General features: G+C 39.1%; 1 protein-coding gene across 1 annotated transcript in view; it reads right to left on the bottom strand.

Moving 5' to 3' along the window:
- slco1e1 (solute carrier organic anion transporter family, member 1E1) overlaps positions 1 to 11,264 on the bottom strand; it is a 23,477-nt gene extending 12,213 nt beyond the window's left edge. The window contains exons 1-8 of the mRNA XM_056455244.1: positions 11,097 to 11,264; positions 10,844 to 10,985; positions 9,607 to 9,739; positions 7,673 to 7,794; positions 6,367 to 6,513; positions 4,540 to 4,638; positions 4,143 to 4,373; positions 948 to 1,112 (exon numbers count right to left, since the gene is read on the bottom strand). Of these exons, the coding sequence (XP_056311219.1) occupies positions 948 to 1,112; positions 4,143 to 4,373; positions 4,540 to 4,638; positions 6,367 to 6,513; positions 7,673 to 7,794; positions 9,607 to 9,739; positions 10,844 to 10,985; positions 11,097 to 11,195 (1,138 nt within the window). The 5' untranslated portion in view covers positions 11,196 to 11,264. The remainder of the gene's footprint in view (positions 1 to 947; positions 1,113 to 4,142; positions 4,374 to 4,539; positions 4,639 to 6,366; positions 6,514 to 7,672; positions 7,795 to 9,606; positions 9,740 to 10,843; positions 10,986 to 11,096) is intronic.
- Between the last annotated feature and the right edge of the window lie 9,430 nt (positions 11,265 to 20,694).

Raw genomic sequence — 20,694 nt, 5'->3', positions numbered from 1 at the left:
AGCCATTTCCAGCCTAGTCTTAGCTGGTCAGGCTGGAAAATGACCAGCTAAAACCAGCTTGACCAGCCTAGCCAGGCTGAAAGTCCAGCCATAACCAGCTATGTCCAGCTAAAACCAGGCTGGTCAAGCTGGTTTTTGCTGGATTAAGCTGGTCATTTTCCAACCTGACCAGCTATGACCAGGCTGGAAATGGCTGTAAACCAGCCTGGAAATGGCCAAACCCCTCTAAAACAAGGCTGTTCAACCAGCTAAAACCAGCCAACCAGCCTAGGCTGGTTTTAGCTGGATTTTTCAGCAGGGGTGTCCCTGTAAAACGCTTAAATAACCATACATAACGCGGTCTTTTGATTGGGTTTGGTTGGGATTAGGGTTTGAGGTGGGGTAAGCCCATATAATACGAGTTTTTTACTATATAAAATACATTATGCCTATGGAGTGTGTGTATGTGTGTGTGTGCGATGCTGTACAGTTGGGTTTATTGGGTTTAAAGCGACAGATGAATTTCCACCAAAATACTGTATTTGAATTTTGGGTTATTTACTTAAAACATTTATTTATTGCAATTAATTATGTTATTAAGACCCTTTTTCATGTCTGTGACCCTTTCCGAACTGTTTTATTCTTATTATTTTGGTGTAAACAACATCCGACTCTACATTTTAATGAAATTTAATCTAATTGTAGTTCACAATTTGCCATTAAAAATATTCCAAGCATATTACATCGAAAATATTTGGTTTTATTTATTTAATATTACATTTAAATACATTTAAATACATTTTTTTAAACTAAATTAAATACTACATCTTAAATACAGATATAAATGTAACACAAATTGTACATATATAGGCTTTTTTCATAATGATAGGAGTTGTTTAACCACAATCTGGCATCAGACACTGTATGAAATTGTCATTAGGCTGGTGTTTACTGGAAAGGCTTCTTACCGATCAGGAAGTTCGCTCTTGACGCAGACTGACCAAACTGCTGCTCCATGTATTTGGCTTTGAAGGTGAGCATGCCGATGAAAGAATTGAACTTCAAAACAATCCCACACAGCAGCAGGAAATATGCGGGAGTGCACAGGAGTCTTTTCAGAGACGGCAAGAACCCTTCACATTTACGCAAACATAAAACAGGGAACTCATGATGTTAGCTGAACAAAATGTGAGGGATCATGTTAACTCAATCATCAAATTAAAATGTACCTCATTGTTTGACATATAAGAGATATTTGTACTTTAAAACTCTTTAAAAAGTGGATAGTTAGTCTAAAAACAGCTTACTTTGAATTTAATCGGCCAAAATCACAAAAGATCCGCTACGTCACTACCTGTTTAGCTCCACCCACTGCTTCTACATCACTTCCTGTTTAGCTCCACCCACTTTTTCTAAGTCGTTGATAGTTTAGCTCTAGCGATTGCTTCTATATCACTGCCTGTTTATCTTTACCCACTGCTTCTACATCACTGCCTGATTAGCTCCACCCACTGCTTCTACGTCACTGCTGTGTAACCCTGCCCACTGCTTCCACTTTACTGCCTGTTTAACTCTGCCTGCTTCTTTTAGATCACTGCCTGTCTAGCTCCACCCAGTTTTTATATCACTGCCTGTTTAGCTCCTCCCACTGCCTCTACATCACTGCCTTTTTAGCTCCACCCATTGCTTCTACATCACTGCCTATTTATCTCTACCCACTGCTTCTACGTCACTGCCTGTTTAGCTTGACCTAGTTCCTTTATCTGCCTGTTTAGCTCCTCCCACTGCTTCTACATCACTGCCTATTTATCTCTACCCACTGCTTCTACGTCACTGCCTGTTTAGCTTGACCTAGTTCCTTTATCACTGCCTGTTTAGCTCCTCCCACTGCGTCTACATCACTGCCTGTTTAGCTCCACCCACTGCCTCTACATCACTGCCTGTTTAGCTCCTCCCACTGCCTCTACATCACTGCCTGTGTAGCTCCCCCCACTTCCTCTACATCCCTGCCTGTTTTGCTCCGCCCACTGCCTCCACATTACTGCCTGTTTAGCTCTGCCCATTGCTTCTACATCACAGCATGTTTAATGTCAACCACTGCTTCTACATCACTTCCTGTTTAGCTCCACCCACTGTTTTTACATAATTTCCTGTTTAGCTCTGCCCACTGCATCCATATCACTGCTTGTTTAGCTCTGCCCATTGCTTCTATGTCGCTGCATGATTAACTCCAATCACTCCCTCTACATCAATGCTAGTTTAACTCCACCTACTACTTCTACAGCACTCTTTAGCTCCACCCACTGCTTCTACATCACTCATTGTTTAATGTCAACCGCTGCTTCTACATCATTGTCTGCTAAGCTCCGCCCACTGCTTGTACATTGCTGTTTGTTGAGCTCCGCCCACTGTTTCTACATCACTGCCTGTTTAGCTCCGCCTACTGCCTTCACATCCCTGCATGTTTAACTCCACCCACTTCCTCTACCTCACTGCCTGTTAAGCTCCACCCACTGCTTCTACGTCAGTCTGTTTTGCTCCGCCTATTAATTTTAAATCACTGCCTATTTAATTTGAACCAACTGCTTCTACGTCACTGCCTGTTTAACCCCGCCCACTGCTTCTACATCACTGCCTGTTTAACTCCATCCTCTTTTTTTACATCACTGCCTGTTTAGCTCCACCCACTGCCTTCACATCCCAGCGTGTTTAGCTCTGCTCATTGCTTCTACTTCACTGCCTGTTTAACTCCACCCACTTCCTCTACATCACTGCCTGTAAAGCTCCACCCACGGCTTCTACGTCACTGTTGGTTTAGCTCAGCCTATTGATTTTACATCACTGCCTGTTTAATGTGAACCACTGCTTCTACGTCACTGCCTGTTTAACCCCGCCCCCTGCTTCTACATCATTGCCTGTTTAACTCCACCCTCCTCTTTTACATCACTGCCTGTTTAGCTCCACCCAGTTTCTATATCACTGCCTGTTTAGCTCTGCCCATTGCTTCTATATCACTGCCTGTTTAACTCCACCCATTTCCTCTTCGTCACTGCCTGTTTTGCTCCGCCCACTCCCTCCACATTACTGCCTTTTAAGCTTTGCCCACTGCATCTACATCACTGCCAGTTTAGCTCCGCCTTCTTATTCTACATCACTGTCTGTTTAACTCCACCCACTTCTTTTACCTCACTGCCTGTTTAGCTCCACCCAGTGTCTGTATCCCTGCCTATTTTGCTCCGCCCACTGCCTCCACATTACTACCTGTTTAACTCCACCCACTTCCTTTACATCACTGCCTGTTTAGCTCCACCCAGTTTCTATATCACAATGTGTTTAGCTCCTTCCACTTCCTCTACATAACTGCCCATTTAGCTCCGCCTACTGCCCTTACATCCCTGCATGTTTATCTCCACCCATTGTTTCTGAATCCCTGCCTATTTAACTCCACCCACTGCCTCCACATTAATGCCTGTTTAGCTCCGCCTATTGCTTCTACATCACTGCCTGTTAAGTTCCACCCTCTGCTTCTACCTCACTGTCTGTTTAGCTCCGCCTTCTGATTCTACATCACTGCCTGTTTAATGTCAACCACGGCTTCTGCGTCACTGCCTGTTTAGCTCCACCCACTGCTACCTTTGAAATTCAATCAGAGGAAGTTTATTTAGTGCCTTCCCGCCTTATTCGGTAGCAGCCTTGTTAGCTTTGCACCTTCACATCTCTGCGTGTTTAGCTCCGCCCAACTCCGTCTGCTTAACCAACTGCTTCTAAATCCCTAATGCCTGCTTAGCCCCGCCCACTACTTAAAAATAAATGCATTGCCGGTTAAGCTCCGCCCACTACTTCAAACATCCCTGCTAACTGTTTATCTAGCTGTTTTACCTACCTACCTTTATTTTATTATGGATTTGTTTACAAACAAGGCACCATTTGACTGTTTTGTTTCACTCAATGGATCCATTTTGTGTAGAGCAGTAATGTTGCCCCACACCAACAAATGTGAGTAATAGTTTTAGACATTTAGAATGCAACAAGCATTCACAAGTCTTCAAACAGTGTGTTGTGATGGCAGTTCCTCAAATACTGACATTTTAACATTATTTTGGTAGTTAAAAAAGTAATGGGATTATTAAGAGTACAATAAAAGGAAGGTAGAAAGAATTTGCCTTTTGCGATGTCTGCCAGTGCCATTGTCTGTGCGGTCTGGAGTACAGATTGTTCCTTGTTGGCATCATCAACAATATGGACTTCCTTCTCTTCCTCTCCTTGTTTGGGTAAAGATCTGGGCAGGAACCAGAAAGGAACACCTGCAAGTACTAAGAAAGCAGACGACACAAAGAAGCCCAACCACCAAGCGCCCACCCAGCGGGCATCCTGAGGAGTGATGGGCACACTGTCTGCCGGGGATTGAGGATAAAAGAGAAAACAATTTTCAGGATCACATTTGGCAGATGCTTTATAAACAACTTGTTGCTGTAACTTAAATTATATAATTTATAAAAATAACAATGAAACACACTTGAATGAACAGTACTAGCTAAACAAATTTAAGCGGCAGCTTACCAACACTGACAAATCCAATGTCCACATAGAGTTTGGCACACATGGAGCCCAGCAGAAATCCAAACATGGGACCCAGCAGCATAATAGCCTGAAGACACGCTAAACATCAGAAGAGAGACTTTCATGAAACATTCCCAGCATTGTTCAGCGGCTGCTCTCCCCTTATAAAGCAAGTACACGTTAGCATATTATTGATAAATGATATCGATGTACAAGATTTCCAAGTCATAGAAACATTCATTTTTTATATGTTAATTTAAACTAACAGTATGTCATGTTCTCCACTAGGGGGCGCGTATTCACAACAAACAAAAGCGTATTTTGAGTGACTCAGAGTGCAATCATGGGAGTTGTGGTCTTCATCAACTTACTGGACTCCTGCAGAAATCATGTTGATGGATGAGTCAAGTATTCAACACCTATTATCATAATAGTATCAAGCAGAGTAAGACTGAAAGCAATTGCTGATAATTAAATCGTATTATACCTTTAGAAGGTTCTCTGTAAAAGTTGCCAATTTTATTTCTAGATCTGCTCGCCTGATGCGTGGTGTCCCTCTGGGCTCTATTCTTGGTCCATTTTATTTCCCTTGTACATGCTTCCTTTGGGGTCAGATTTAGGAAACATGGCGTCTTTTTGCATTATTAGAAAAGCAACCCAAGGCTCATTCTGAAAATGTACCCCAATATACTTTTCTGTAGACTGCCAAATAGGTCCCAGGAGTGTTTCTGTTTTCATCAATCCCCCAGAGGGCGCTGTGTACGCTTTTTCAGATTTCTCTCATGAGTGCCATTCACGCCTGCTGTTCTCCTGTGAATCCACCAGAGGCCGCTGTCGACTGACTGACCGATGGACTGACCCGCCCTCCTCCTTCCCTAAAACCAATCGATAGTGTTTTCAAAGGCAACGATTGACCCGATCACCCCCTTCCCGTAACCCAACCAACAGTGTTTTCAAAAGCAATCCAGAAAAAGAAATCCCTTGCAGCAGCCTGATTTCTACCACGGTTTCAGATTTGACCACGTTCTCACCACGTTATTCACTTGTTTATTTTTTGCCCTTTGTTTTTGTTTTACCTGCTTTCTGGAGCCGTTCTTCACTCGACTCAAACTCCATCGTCGTGGTCAACTCCGCTCCACGTCACAAGTCTGCCGACGTACATGGAGATCCACTGGACAAACAGGTAACAGCGGAAAAGCCGTCCATACCGAGGTAAGCAGTCAGCTGGTAAGCGCGAACAGGAATGACGTTCATGTACGTCTGACTACATATTTCGTGATCTTTAGAAACGTATATAGGGGTACATTTTCAGAATGAGCCTGTAGTAGTTGTAGAAAAGAGACCCGAGATAGCAAAGAAACAGCAGAGCTTTTATTATGCCACAGTCTACCACTTCCCGTTCTTCGGCTAATGATCACGTGGAGAAGTAGCAGTGCTGTTTTATCAGACTAAATCCATTTTAGGCTTCTGTTATGTAGCTACTCTGTGCAGTTTAATTAAACACACAACATATTACAACATATTAAAGCCTTGCTTTTGGTTTTCTTCAAAACCAAACCTGTAGTGATCCAGTAACGTAGTGACATTTGTAAGTACGCAAGTCAGCCATATTTTTAACACTATTCTAAATTATAAAGTAGTCAACAATGTTAAACCTTAAGTTAAACCGGACTGAACATGATGTAAGTTGATATAACTTGTAAAACGTATTTGATCGAACATAACAGAGGATATACTATGAAACGTAATCATGTAAGTTATACTTCTATGCAGTTACTGTAACGTTTCAAATTTCTAAAGACAAAAAAACGAAGTAATTTCACTTACAAATATAAAATGCAGAGTTTTCTGCTTTTGCAAAGTCATCAATATACGATATCCCGAGCGGTGTGACTGGCGTCTCTCCGATTCCTCTGAGAGCATTACCCAAAAACACATAGATCCACATACTAGATCCAGGATCCTTCACGCAATCTGGGGGTAAAATGCAGAAATCGTGAATTGACCCTTGAATTTCACACACATTTTTTTTGACAATAGGCAAAAATAAGAGTTAAAATTATTGATAATTTAATGACCATAACTCAATTTCTGATTTGTAATGTGCATATCTAAGCACTTAATTTAAAGGCAATTTTCTCTATATTTAAATTTTTTTTGGACCATCAGATTTTCTAATAGTTGTATCTCAGCCTGATAATCAATCCAAACAGACCATAAATCAATGAAAAGCTTATTTATTTATTTACTTATTTTAATTACACTTATGACTGTTTTTATTGTCCAGAGTCGCATATGTTTGGATCATGTTGTCATCTTTCCCTTCAGGCACAGGACGTCAACACAACGTCATATTAAGGTTGTACCCTAACGTCATGGGGACATTTGATTTTGTTTGGAAATGAAAATCAGGTTGACGTCAGAACCCAACGTCAGGCCGACGTCAATATCCAACCTAAAATCGACCAAATATCAACGTCTAATCGTGTAACACCTTGATGTTGTGTGGACGTTACCACTATGACATCTATCAGACGTTGGATTTTGATCACTTTTGAACACGACCTAAAATCAACCAAATATCAACGGACGTTATTGGACGTCAAAATAACGTCGTCCTTAGACGTAGGCTAGACATTGAATTTTGGTCACCTGACGTCATGACCTCTAACCTAATATTGACATCTTATTGATGTTGTGTGCCTGCTGGGTTGGTTTGAATGTTGAGATGGGCAGCAGGGTGGCTCAGTGGTTGGCACTGTCACCTCACAGCAAAAAGGTCGCTGGTTTGAGTCCTGGCTGGGCCAGTTGGCGTTTCCGTGTGGAGTTTGCATGTTCTACCCAAGTTGGCGTGGGTTTCCTCCACATCCAAAACACATGCGCTATAGGGGAATTGAATAAACCAAATTGCCCGTAGTGTGTGCGTGAATGAGTGTATATGAGAGTTTCCCACTACGGGGTTGCAGCTAGAAGGGCATCTACTGCTTAAACAATATCTAAAGTTGAATAGATGGCGGTTCATTCAGCTGTGGTGACCCCTGAGGGACTAAGCTGAAGGAAAAAGAATGACTGAATGACTTCTTCTTTCTTAAAGTATTTTGTACGGGGTGTATTTTAAAAGTGAAGCAGTTACCTGTTCCAGTGGTATTATCGATGCGCTTTATTGAGTGTTCACTTGGATTCGTGAGATATTGGCAAGGAGCTATAATGACAGTCTCGTTTGCAGAGTCTTGTATTACTGTGTCAAATTTGTACCTGTGGGATCAACAAAAACAAACACATGAGCATCTTCACAACTAATGATTAGGTTTATGATGGTATCAAGTCGACCTGTTGCGATTAATTGCTGACGATATTACTCTAAGCTGCAAAAAGAGGATATTTTAACATTATATTTATATAAAGTTAACAAATGTTTTTCGAAATAAAGATTATAAAAGTACAAAACACATAAAAAATAACATATAAAATAAGCTGAAACACTTGTTGAGGACAACTTAATTGTTTTATGTTCAATCCTAATGCCTTAACTTAATTCATTAACTTGATTATGAACAATAAGGTATTTTACAAAGTAACTAGTTACTAATTGGATTACTTTTCAGCTGAATATGTAATGTAAGGGATTACTTTTCCTTTTTAGTTCATTTAAAGTTACTTATAATGTACTCGCTTTAAATACTGTTAATAAATTGTGAATATGAATCTATTTGAAGCAGAGGAAGTGTGTTTTTTGTTATACAAATGCTGAATAATTCTACTTTTCAACTGTAGAAGGTTCGATTTATCAAGGTGATTGAACATGAGCAATGCGTTGAGTCATTTATGTCAATAGCTGCATTTCCACTATCGGGCCAGTGCGAGCCAGGGCTTTAATCGGGCCAGGCCGGGCCAATAGCCCGGGAGGTTGAGAAATGAGGCCGAAATCATGACGTGTTTCCACTGTCGGGCTAGTTGCTCGCAGCGCGTCACGCAAACACCGCCCCCAGAACGTCCCCCGAATCAAACGTCACACAACCCGTCACACAACCCGCCCACTTCAGCGGGAACAAAAAACTCAAATTATAACCACGAACACAACCTGGCATCACTACGAGAGCTGGAAGATGGAGAACACCGAAGCGATTGCTTTTTTTACTGTTTGTGGTCTGTTGGTGTAAGGCCAGACAGCGATCCCTGGATAAGGACATTCGAGTTCGGCGGCATTTACTTCGAACACAGATTTTGGCTGCATCCATTTTTTCTTCTTCTTAGTGAGTTGATCAAGCGCGATAGCAAAACAAATGTAAGGGAAGAAAGCATCTTGTCTCCTCTTTACCTGACAGGAAAACTCCGCCTTTGTACGTAACCCCGCCCCGAAGCCCCAGTTGGCCCTCCTTGGCCCAAGGTATTCGGCAGGCCGAAAAAGGCCGGACGCTGGCCCCAAGGAAGCCCCGCTTTGGCCCGATTACGCCCCGGAAGTGATAGTGGAAACGCGACTGGCCTTGGCTCGCCCTGGCTCGCTCGCTTTAGGCGCGATAGTCGAAACGTGGCTATTGTATGTTTGAGTCGTTGCGTTTAAATGAGTTCGATACATATAATGTTTATTATTTTTTAAATGTTACATTTTTAATATTGCTAAAAGGTCCCATTTGGCTCAAAGGATTAAGTTTAATTTCAGTTGCATGTGTTTTTATAGGGATTTTAAGTAGTGTTGAGTCAAGTAATTGCCTTACTTATTGAGTAATTAAGTAACTCTCCAATATAGTAGCTAAAAGGTCATTTAAATACAACTTTAACTTCCTAATTAATTATTAATTATGTTTTTGAAGTTACTCAACACTGAGTAAACATTAGTTAATGTGTTAAAATCAACAGTTACAACATTTATTTTAGTTTATGACCATGTTAATGTTAGATAAACATTTTTTTGGTAAAACTATAGTAATACTTAGTTATTCACAGTATTTTGAAGTGCACATGATAATAATTTGGTGCATGTTAAATGTCAAGACATTGTATTATTGATGATACAATTGATAAACTTAACCAAATGTTGAGAGATTACAAGAATTTGACTGAACATACCGGCCCATGAACACGTGTGGCAGTCCGGTGAGAGCTGAGCCAATGGCCATGAGGAAACAACCCATTCCTATGAGCCGCGGCCTGTGCAGTCTGGCCCCGAAGTGACTGACTGCTGCCACAAACAGCAAATTACCTGTAGAATAGCAGTCAGAGACATGGATTAAAAGTATTTCAACATACTTTGTGTATGTTTGGGCTAGGTCTGAAGTTCAACCTGGAGCTGCTGTATAAAGTGTATTTAGTTTGATCAGAACCCGCGGAATGAGAATCTGCCAATTATTGTAGCATCATAGTAGCTTGGGAATTACACTGCGCAGGTAATGATTAATCGTCAAGTGCTTTGTTTGATATGTGACAGAATTTTAACTTGTAAATGAAGATAGGGCATATAGTATCTCCTCCCCCTCAAAAAAAGAGCCAATACCCTGCTGAAAAATCCAGCTTAAACCAGCCTAGGCTGGTTGGCTGGTTTTAGCTGGTTGACCAGCCTGGTTTTAGAGGGGTTTTGGCCATTTCCAGGCTGGTTTCCAGCTATTTCCAGCCTGGTCTTAGCTGGTCAGGCTGGAAAATGACCAGCTAAATCCAGCTAAAACCAGCTTGACCAGCCTGGTTTAAGCTGGACATAGCTGGTTTAGGCTGGGCTCCCAGCCTGACTAGGCTGGTCAAGCTGGTTTTAGCTGGTCGTCTCCCAGCCTGACCAGCTAAGACCAGACTGGAAATGGCTGGAAACCAGCCTGGAAGTGGCCAAAACCCCTCTAAAACCAGCCTGGTCGACCAGCTAAAACCAGCCAACCAGGCTAGGCTGGTTTAAGCTGGATTTTTCAGCAGGGTAGTGTTTTGTTTTTTTGTTAGCACCTTGTATTCCTTACATTATGGGGGCCAAATGTCCCAACAAGTATAGCAAGATCAGTAAATTTGACCATGTGTGCATTTGTTTATGTGGTTTATGAGGACACAGTCATATAAGGACATGTTTATGACTTAGTTGTACTCTATTAAGGGGTTTACAAGGACACAACTTGTGTCCTCATATTCAGAACACTTCAGAAATCTTACTCAACAGGGTGTTTTGACATTCAGACCTTTGACATTCAAATTTTGCCACAGGTTTCCTCTGACGTTTTGGTTCAGAGTATGGCCATATAATACGTGTTTCTACAGTATAAAGTCCTCATAAGCCATATATACAAGTATGTGTGGTGTTCTATCCATTGTGGGCCTCTTATACAACACAAACCCATTTCAAAACTTCCATCAATGAAGCCCACGGCAGAGCTGGAAAGGTCAAATCTTCTCTCAATCTGAGTGATGGTGCTCTTCATGTAGGTCCCGCACAGAGTTTTGGAGAAGTAGGCGAAGGAAAGCGCCCCAATAAAAATCTTTAAGAAAGGTTGTTACAATGAAAAAAGATAAATATTGTAGACAGTGCTTAAACAATGGTGTCTGACATTACAATGGACACGCAGAGATAGAAAACGCACAGCAGGTACCTTTAAACTGGAGCAGCAGGGCTCCGCTGGGGACTCTGGACTGTACAGCTCTTGTTGGCTGGTCGGCTTACCGTTATCTTCTATTGTTGGCTCCGACATCTTGCTGTCACTATGTTATCAAAAAATTGTAGTTTGGTCAAGCTTTGCCTTATCGGAATTTTCCACAGTTCAGTTATTTATGAATTGGCTTTCTGTTTATTGTAAATTTTTCTTATCTCTCTTAGATAAACCTGTTTTTATACATGGTTATCTCTGTGGCCCGTAACCTTCAGGACCAGTTTCTGGTGAGATATAAGGTACAAAAAACCTGTACATGAACACACTAAATGGATGGCAGACAACTGTAATGAGACATTCTGTAACCTAATGAGAGGATGTGTCTATCCACACCTATAGGGGGCAGTAATCTGGTTTCTTATTCCACAAAGGGAAACCGTAATCAAAGCGTTTAGTACTATTATCACAGTAATTGCGACTCTATTGTGACTACAGAGGAATTTGCTCATGCAAATATGCCTGATAATCTAATTTCGTTTGCAAATATTTGGGAATTCTATCGAAACTGACTCCAATTGTTTACTTGGGTATGTCACTTCAGTTTTAGTTCTCCCACTCTGATTCATTGCTGAAAATTCAATCAAGGTTCTGTCTTCAGTTGACGACCAACGCTGATTATGTATTCTGAATCTGGTCAACTCAATCCAATGAGAGACGACATTTGGAACACACCAAAACAGTGGAGAACCTTCCCAGAAGTGGGAGGTCAGCGACAACTCATACAAGAGATCACAAAACACCCCGCAACAACATCCAAGGAACTGCAAGCCTCACGTAAGGCCTATCGAAAGGTGAGTGTTCATGACTCCACCATAAGAAAGAGACTGGGGGAAAATGGCCCCCATTCAGAAAGCATCTTGATGATCCCCAAGATTTTAGGAAAATACTCTTATGGACTGACAAGACTTTGAAGACTTTGAAGTTGAACTTATGTGAGGCGTAAAATTAACAACGCATTTCAGAAAAGGAACACCATGCCAACGGTAAAACATGGTGGGGGTGGTACTGTGATGATCTGGAGCCATTTTGCTGCTTCAGGACCTGTAAGATTTGCTAAGATAAAACGGAACCATGAATTCTGCTGGGTACCAAAATATCCTCAAGGAGAATGGTTAGCCACCTGTTAGTGACCTCGAGCTGAAGCGAACTTGGGTTCTGCAGCAGGACAATGATCCAAAGCACGCCAACAAGTCCACTTCTGAATGGCTGAAGAAAAACAAATTGAAGACTTTGGAGTGGCCTAGTCAAAGTCCTGACTTGAATCCAATTGAGATACTGCATGACCTTCAATTTTGGTTTGCTGTTGTCCGGTGCGCTCTCTCCAAAACCGGCGGCGTTATCTTCAGAGTATCCCCTATCCAATTTTCCATAAAGGAACAGGTATCATTGCCTTCTACTTTCTCGGGTATGCCCAGTACACGCAGATTATTACGTCTACTCCTCCCTTCTTAGTCTTCGACTTCGTTACTGAGTTTTTTGTCTTGTTCTCAAGTTTTTCAATAGTTTCTTTAAGGATTTGAATGTCGTCTTCTGCCGTAGATATTCGCATTTCGCCCTCCATGATACGCCCGCTACAGTCTTTCACGTCCGTTTGGACAATTCTTATTTCCGTCTGTACACCGTCGATTTTTGTGTCAAAGTTTCGTTTGAAAGCTGTTATGGCAAGCATGAGGTCCTTTGTTGATGGATTTTCCATGTTTATGACTTGTTCAGCGTCCGCGGACACGTCAGCGTGAGCATGGCTCCCCTTCAGCTAGCTGCTGGCCTACCTCCTCGCAGCTCTCCATCATTTTCTTCTCCTTAGGTGCTTTTTTTGGCATGTTTGAAGTGGTTTACTCTTATGCTTACAGTTTTGTCTCTTTATAGGACCTCTCTCTGGAATATTATGCAGGATTTATCGAAAAGCAATTAAGCACGAGAAAAAACGGGTCTGTTCACCTCGCCGCCATAACCGGAAGTCTTCAATTTTAATTTTATGCTTGAAAACCCTCCAATGTGGCTGAATTAAAACAATTCTGCAAAGATGAGGGGGCCAAATTCCTCCAAAGCGATGTAACAGGCTCATTGCAAGTTATGGAAAATGCTTGATTGCTGCTAAGAGTGGCCCAACAAGTAGGTTTAGGGGGTAAACATGCAAAATAATATGACTAGTTAAGCTAATTAACCCTTTAAATCACACTTTAAGATGAATACTAGTATCTTAAATCTTAAACAAATCTGATCTTAAATAACTAGTAAAATATTATGTACCGTCATCAAGGCAACGACAAGGTTTTAGGATGTGTTCAACAGCACTTGGGCAATATTTGAAATGGAATTAAAATAAATAATACTATAAATTTGTCTTCAGCTGCTCAAATGATTCCTTTAATTTTCTTTAAGCTTCACAAAAATGTAAAAATAAATCCTAACTCACCTTATATGTGCTCTTAGGAAATCTCCGAAAGTCTGAAATCTTCCAATATTTGCAGCTGTTTACCTTCTGTTCTCGTGCCCCATCTCCAGAGGAGCAGAAATGCAAAACAATTGCTTAAGTTCAGTAATTAAAAGTACAAGAAAGGAAGAAGAAACAAAGAAAAACAAACCTCTTGAAACAAGAGAAAGCCTTTTTTACTGTGTTTTCGTGGCTTACTCATGATAATCCTCTCAGATTTAGTTGGGTTTAATTCTCTCCTCCCAGCCTGAAACCCTTCAAGCGGCCATTCATCTCAGGCAGACAAAATGTAAAGTTATAGGGGGCTGAGAGACACCGGTCATGCGCCAAACTGTGCAGTGAAAGACACGACCACATCGAGAATCCTCCCTCGATGTGTTTCGGGGTCTCTGCATAAGCCTGTGGTTAATGTTCAATGTTCGTTCACACAAAAGCCCGACACATTTTAATTCCAGCAACGTGCTGCAGCTCGAGGAACACACGCACAGCCTGACACATGCAACTGAAGGACAACACTTTTGAGAAATGTTCAAAAAACAGCATTAATTTGCATAATACCGATTATTTATAAATATATATGTAAATAAAAATACTGCTGTCAAACGATAACATTTAATCACATCCAAATTAATATCCATAATTAATAATTATGATAAAATTAATAATCCATATTCACGAAATATATTTGTGCTTACTCTGTTTACTGTATGTATGTATGCATGTTTGTATATATATATATATATATATATATATATATATATATATATATATATAAATAAATATATATATGTATACGTATATATATATATATATATATATATATATATATATATATATATATATATATATATATATATATATATATATATATATATGTATATATACACATACATATATATATATATATATATATATATACATATATATATATATATATATATATATATATATATATATATATATATATATATATATACACATATACATATATATATATATACACATATACATATATATATATACATACATACATACATACATACATACATATATATATATATATATACACACACATATATATATATATATATATATATATATATATATATATATATATATACACACATATATATATATATATATGTGTGTGTGTGTGTGTATATATATATATATATGTGTATATATATATATATATATATATATATATATATATGTGTATATATATATATATATATATATATATATATATATATATATATATATATATATATATATATATATATATATATATGTGTGTCTGGTTTTCGAGTCTAGCTGATAGCCATGCGATACTCTGCAATATCAGCACTCATACAGCCTCTTCACCCTTGTGTATTACTCCGCCCACATAGAGTAACAGCAGATCAATAAACCCACTACAGTTTGACAAATAATGCAGCTGTTGGACAACATAATGTACTTTTGCGTTTTTTTTAGGAGAGAATTTGGTTGTTTAAATTGCATCTATGTAGTTTATATAGAAGGATAGTGTTGTATTTTTAAATATTTATAATTTCAGAGATTCAGCGCGTCGGCAGCCATCAGCCTGTCATTGAGCTGAGCATAGACGGTTGACGTTCCACCACAAGATGGCGGCAGAGGCTACATAATAAGTCCTTAGAGGAGAAAAACTCAAATTTTTAAATTACAGCTGATCAAATCCTTATAAAACAGGTAAGTGACACTAAGTCGATCGCTTTCTTTTGTATGTTCTAGTGCTGTATTTATACCATAGTAATACGCTAGTGTTTGCTTAATTATTGTGATATCCTGATTGTAACAGAGAAATACTGGGAAATCTCTGTAGACTGATGGCATTTCATGCTGTTCAGCCTTATAATCTTAATATGTGAGCAAAATCAGATTTGTCATCGCTTTAGATATTACGCTAGAGAATCACTCAAACACTAGCTCTAAAGTGACGTTGGTGAATTAGTAGCGGTTCCTGCTGTTCTGACGTCAGCTGCAGATGCGAATGTGTTGCGGAAAAAGTAGTTCCTTGTACAAAAGGATTTTTGAGACTCTTTGTGTTTGATTTTCTTTTTTATATACACGATTATGCTGTCAAACTGTTGTATAACGCAATATTACACTCACAAGCACTTGGCCTGCAGCCTCCTAGCATATGTTTTTCCTACTATGGAAGACAAGGGTTAAATTTGTTACTTTTGGGTTCTTTTTCTTCTTCAAGGGAAGGTGCCATTTTGTCCATTGTAATCATTGTGATCATTTTAATTTATTTAAAAAAACAAATACCAAAAATAATAAGAATAAAAAGTTGACTCAATTAAAATTATAAGGCAACTTACTGCGGATATTTTTAGTGGACTGTTCACAATTTTTTCGTTGAAAGTTTTCAGTTTTAAGTTGTCACCTTTTTTTCAGTGCACTCTAAGCTAATTTAGAACGTTTCCTTGGTTTGTTTTAATGACAACGTATGAACATCAGGCCAGGTAACAGGTCGATAAGGCGAATGAATGCTTTCCATACAGAATTCGGTATCAATTTGCTAAGGATTTTTTGGGAATTAAGGTGAGACTCACTGAAAGTCCGTCCGTGAGACCCACCGCGTCCGTCACTCCCCCCCACTGACAACAATCATTGAGTACGTTTACATGGACACGAATAATTTGATTTTAATACGATTAAGACAATACTCTGATTAAGAGTCGACCATGTAAACAGTGATTTTTTATTAATTTAATTTGATTAAGATCATAATCGAACTAAAGAGAAACGGAATTAAGACATGTGGAGTACGCCGATTTTAGTTGCATTATTAAAGGGCAGTACAGACATGGAAACACCAGACATGTAGGACTTGACACTATTATCTGCACCTACCGAGTCAGTGAAGACCACAGACACCTGCATCATGAAATGCGGAGATTTTTTTCCCCCATTCAGCATGCGGTATGAACTTCCATTAAAACAACACTCTTCCAGCAGTTCCTCGCATCCAATATCTCGTTTGTCAGGGGGCATGCATGAAATGTTCCTGAATGAAATTGAAAGTGCCGAACTGCAATTAAAGTCGACAAATTAAAAATTAAACACCTGAAATTACATAAAACTCCGGAGGAAACATGGATAGCGCGGTGTCGCAATGATGTTAATCGAATTATGTGTTATAACGTAAAACGGGATCATGAAAGAGACATTCAAAAAGCAACTCATGTAAACATCTTAATCTTATTATTGTCTTAATTAGATTAAGGCAAATAATTCGATTACTGATGTCCATGTAAACGAAGTCACTGAAGGAGTTACTTAAAAACGTTCATATGTGTGTCAATAATATGTCCAAAAACAATGTCCAAAATGATCATTATATTTTTGAATACAGCATACTCAGTGTTCCAGGCAGGCACAGGACGTCAACATGACGTCAGATTGACGTTATACACCAATGCATTTTGTTCAGAAATGAAAATTGGGTTGATGTCAGAATCCAACGTGGGGCCGACGTCAACGTCCTAAAATCAACCGAATATCAATGTCTAATGATGGTACATCTTGACGTTGTGTGGACGTTACCACTAAGACGTCTATCAGACGTTAGATTTTGGTTGCCATACCTGAATAAATGTCAGTATTTGACATCAATGTGACATTGGTTTAAGATGTTGGCTTGGCTGGGTTACTTTCCAACATAACCTAAAATCAACCGAATATCAATGTCTAATGATGTTACATCTTGACGTTGTGTGAACGTTACCATTAAGACGTGTATCAGATGTTAGATTTTGGTTGCCATACTTGAATAAATGTCAGTATTTCACATCAATGTGACATTGGTTTAAGATGTTGGCTTGGCTGGGTTACTTTCCAACATAACCTAAAATCAACTGAATATCAATGTCTAATGATGTTACATCTTGATGTTGTGTGGACGTTACCACTAAGACGTCTATCAGACGTTAGATTTTGGTTGCCATACTTGAATAAATGTCAGTATTTGACATCAATGTGACGTTGGTTTAAGATGTTGGCTCGGCTGGGTCACTTTCCAACATAACCTAAAATCAACTGAATATCAATGTCTAATGATGGTACATCTTGACGTTGTGTGGACGTTACCACTAAGACGTCTATCAGACGTTAGATTTTGGTTGCCATACTTGAATAAATGTCAGTATTTGACATCAATGTGACATTGGTTTAAGATGTTGGCTCGACTGGGTTCCTTTCCAACATAACCTAAAATCAACTGAATATCAATGTCTAATGATGGTACATCTTGACGTTGTGTGGACGTTACCACTAAGACGTCTATCAGACGTTAGATTTTGGTTGCCATACTTGAATAAATGTCAGTATTTGACATCAATGTGACATTGGTGTAAGATGTTGGCTCGACTGGGTTACTTTCCAACATAACCTAAAAATCAACCGAATAACAATGTCTAATGATGGTACATCTTGACGTTGTGTGGACGTTACCACTAAGACCTCTATTAGATGTTAGATTTTGGTTGCCATACTTGAATAAATGTCAGTATTTGACATCAATGTGACATTGGTTTAAGATGTTGGCTCGGCTGGGTTACTTTCCAACATAACCTAAAATCAACCAAATATCAATGTCTAATGATGTTACATCTTGACGTTGTGTGAACGTTACCATTAAGACGTGTATCAGATGTTAGATTTTGGTTGCCATACTTGAATAAATGTCAGTATTTGACATCAATGTGACATTAGTTTAAGATGTTGGGTCGGCTGGGTTACTTTCCAACATAACCTAAAATCAACCAAATATCAATGTCTAATGATGTTACATCTTGACGTTGTGTGAACGTTACCATTAAGACGTGTATCAGACGTTAGATTTTGGTTGCCTTACTTGAATAAATGTCAGTATTTGACATCAATGTGACATTGGTTTAAAATGTTGGCTCGGCTGGGTTACTTTCCAACATAACCTAAAATCAACCAGATATCAATGTCTAATGATGGTACATCTTGACGTTGTGTGGGCGTTACCACTAAGACGTCTATAAGACGTTAGATTTTGGTTGCCATAATTGAATAAATGTCAGTATTTGACATCAATGTGACATTGGTTTAAGATGCTGGCTCGACTGGGTTACTTTCCAACATAACCTAAAATCAACCAGATATCAATGTCTAATAATGTTACATCTTGACGTTGTGTGGACGTTACCACTAAGACGTCTATCAGAGGTTAGATTTTGGTTGCCATACTTGAATAAATGTCAGCATTTGACGTCAATGTGACATTGGTTTAAGATGTTGGCTCGGCTGGGTTACTTTCCAACATAACCTAAAATCAACCAAATATCAATGTCTAATGATGGTACATCTTGACGTTGTGTGGACGTTACCACTAAGACGTCTATCAGATGTTAGATTTTGGTTGCCATACTTGAATAAATGTCAGTATTTCACATCTACGTGACGTTGGTTTAAGATGTTGGCTCGGCTGGGTTACTTTCCAAAATAACCTAAAATCAACCAAATATCAACGTCATTTGATGTCATTATTGGATGTCAAAATAACGTTGTCCTTAGACGCTGGCTAGATATTGAATTTTGGTTACCGGAAGTCACTACCTGAATCTAACCTAATATTAATGCCTTAGACACTATTGATGTTTACATATTGGTTTCTTCATTCTTTCATAATAGTAATTACAAATACATATTACATATATATTAAATAGGTCCAAGTTAGTATGGTTTACAGCTGGAATGAGCTGCAATAACCCTCAGCATGCGCTCAGTCACCCAAGCAGCTTTGCTCTCATTCAACCGAGGATTAAGATTTAACAAAGAACATTCCTGGACATAAATATGGGGAGCAATAGGAACCTTTTTCATCGTTTGTGCATTTTATACACTTCCAGCGTCTTTCTTTTCTATTTTTGAATGATTATTAACCATTTGGAGATTGTAGATGACGTCAAAATGGTAGCAGTTGAGCGTTGACTATAACTGCACAAGCTTTTCACAAAAAGACACCGCTTCACAGGGCTTTGAATGCGACGTGACTTGTTCGTAGCACGTTTATATAGCTATTTTTGCAAAAAATACACACGTGTCCACTTTTATTTGCCTGCATGCTGCTTATTTATGTTGTTGAGAAGTGGTTTAGGGTTAGGTTTGGAGCGTGTGCTCGAAAATATTCCCGAAATTTTGCTTATTTTCCAAACATGCGCAAACCGTTAAAAAAAGGGAACGACAATATGACAATATTGACGAATCGCGACTGAAAATGACTGAGAATGTCCTGCGAAAATCATTGTATGACATGTTGTGCTTTATTTACAGCTTCACATGTAAAATTTGATTCCATCCAGAAATGTTTTACAAAACAGTGCAGCATATATATATATATATAAAAAGGAATGACGATAAATGTGACCGCGATTTATATTATCATCGTTCACAATGACCTGCCACCATAACAGTGATTCTACGTAACAACGTATTGTGTGTTTTCTTTGCGTATAATACTTTCTTACTAGTTTAAGTGTAGTCGTTGGTTGTCATGTCATCCGTTGTGTAAATAATAGTACACATAAATGTATTCAACCTATAGGAAAGAAGTGAAGGTGAGGGTGTACTTACTGTCCTGTAGAACAATCCTGGACATAAATATGGGGAGGAATAGGAACCTTTTTCATTGTTTGTGCATTTTATACACTTCCAGCGTCTTTCTTTTCTATTTTTGAATGTTTATTAACCATTTGGAGATTGTAGATGACGTCAAAATGGTAGCAGTTGAGCATTGACTATAACTGCACAAGCTTTTCACAAAAAGACACCGCTTCACAGGGCTTTGAATGCGACGTGACTTGTTCGTAGCACTTTTATATGGTTATTTTTGCAAATAATACACGCGTGTCCACTTTTATTTGCCTGCCTGCTGCTTATTTATGTTGTTGAGAAGTGGTTTAGGGTTAGGTTTGGAGCGTGTGCTCGAAAATATTCCCGAAATTTTGCATATTTTCCAAACATGCGCAAACCGTTAAAAAAAGGGAACGACAATATGACAATATTGACGAATCGGGACTGAAATTGACTGAGAATGTCCTGCGAAAA

This window comes from Danio aesculapii, chromosome 4 (genome assembly GCF_903798145.1).
Source record: "Danio aesculapii chromosome 4, fDanAes4.1, whole genome shotgun sequence".
In the NCBI taxonomy this organism is placed as follows: Eukaryota; Metazoa; Chordata; class Actinopteri; order Cypriniformes; family Danionidae; genus Danio; species Danio aesculapii.
This window is presented reverse-complemented; position numbering and strand designations above follow the sequence as displayed.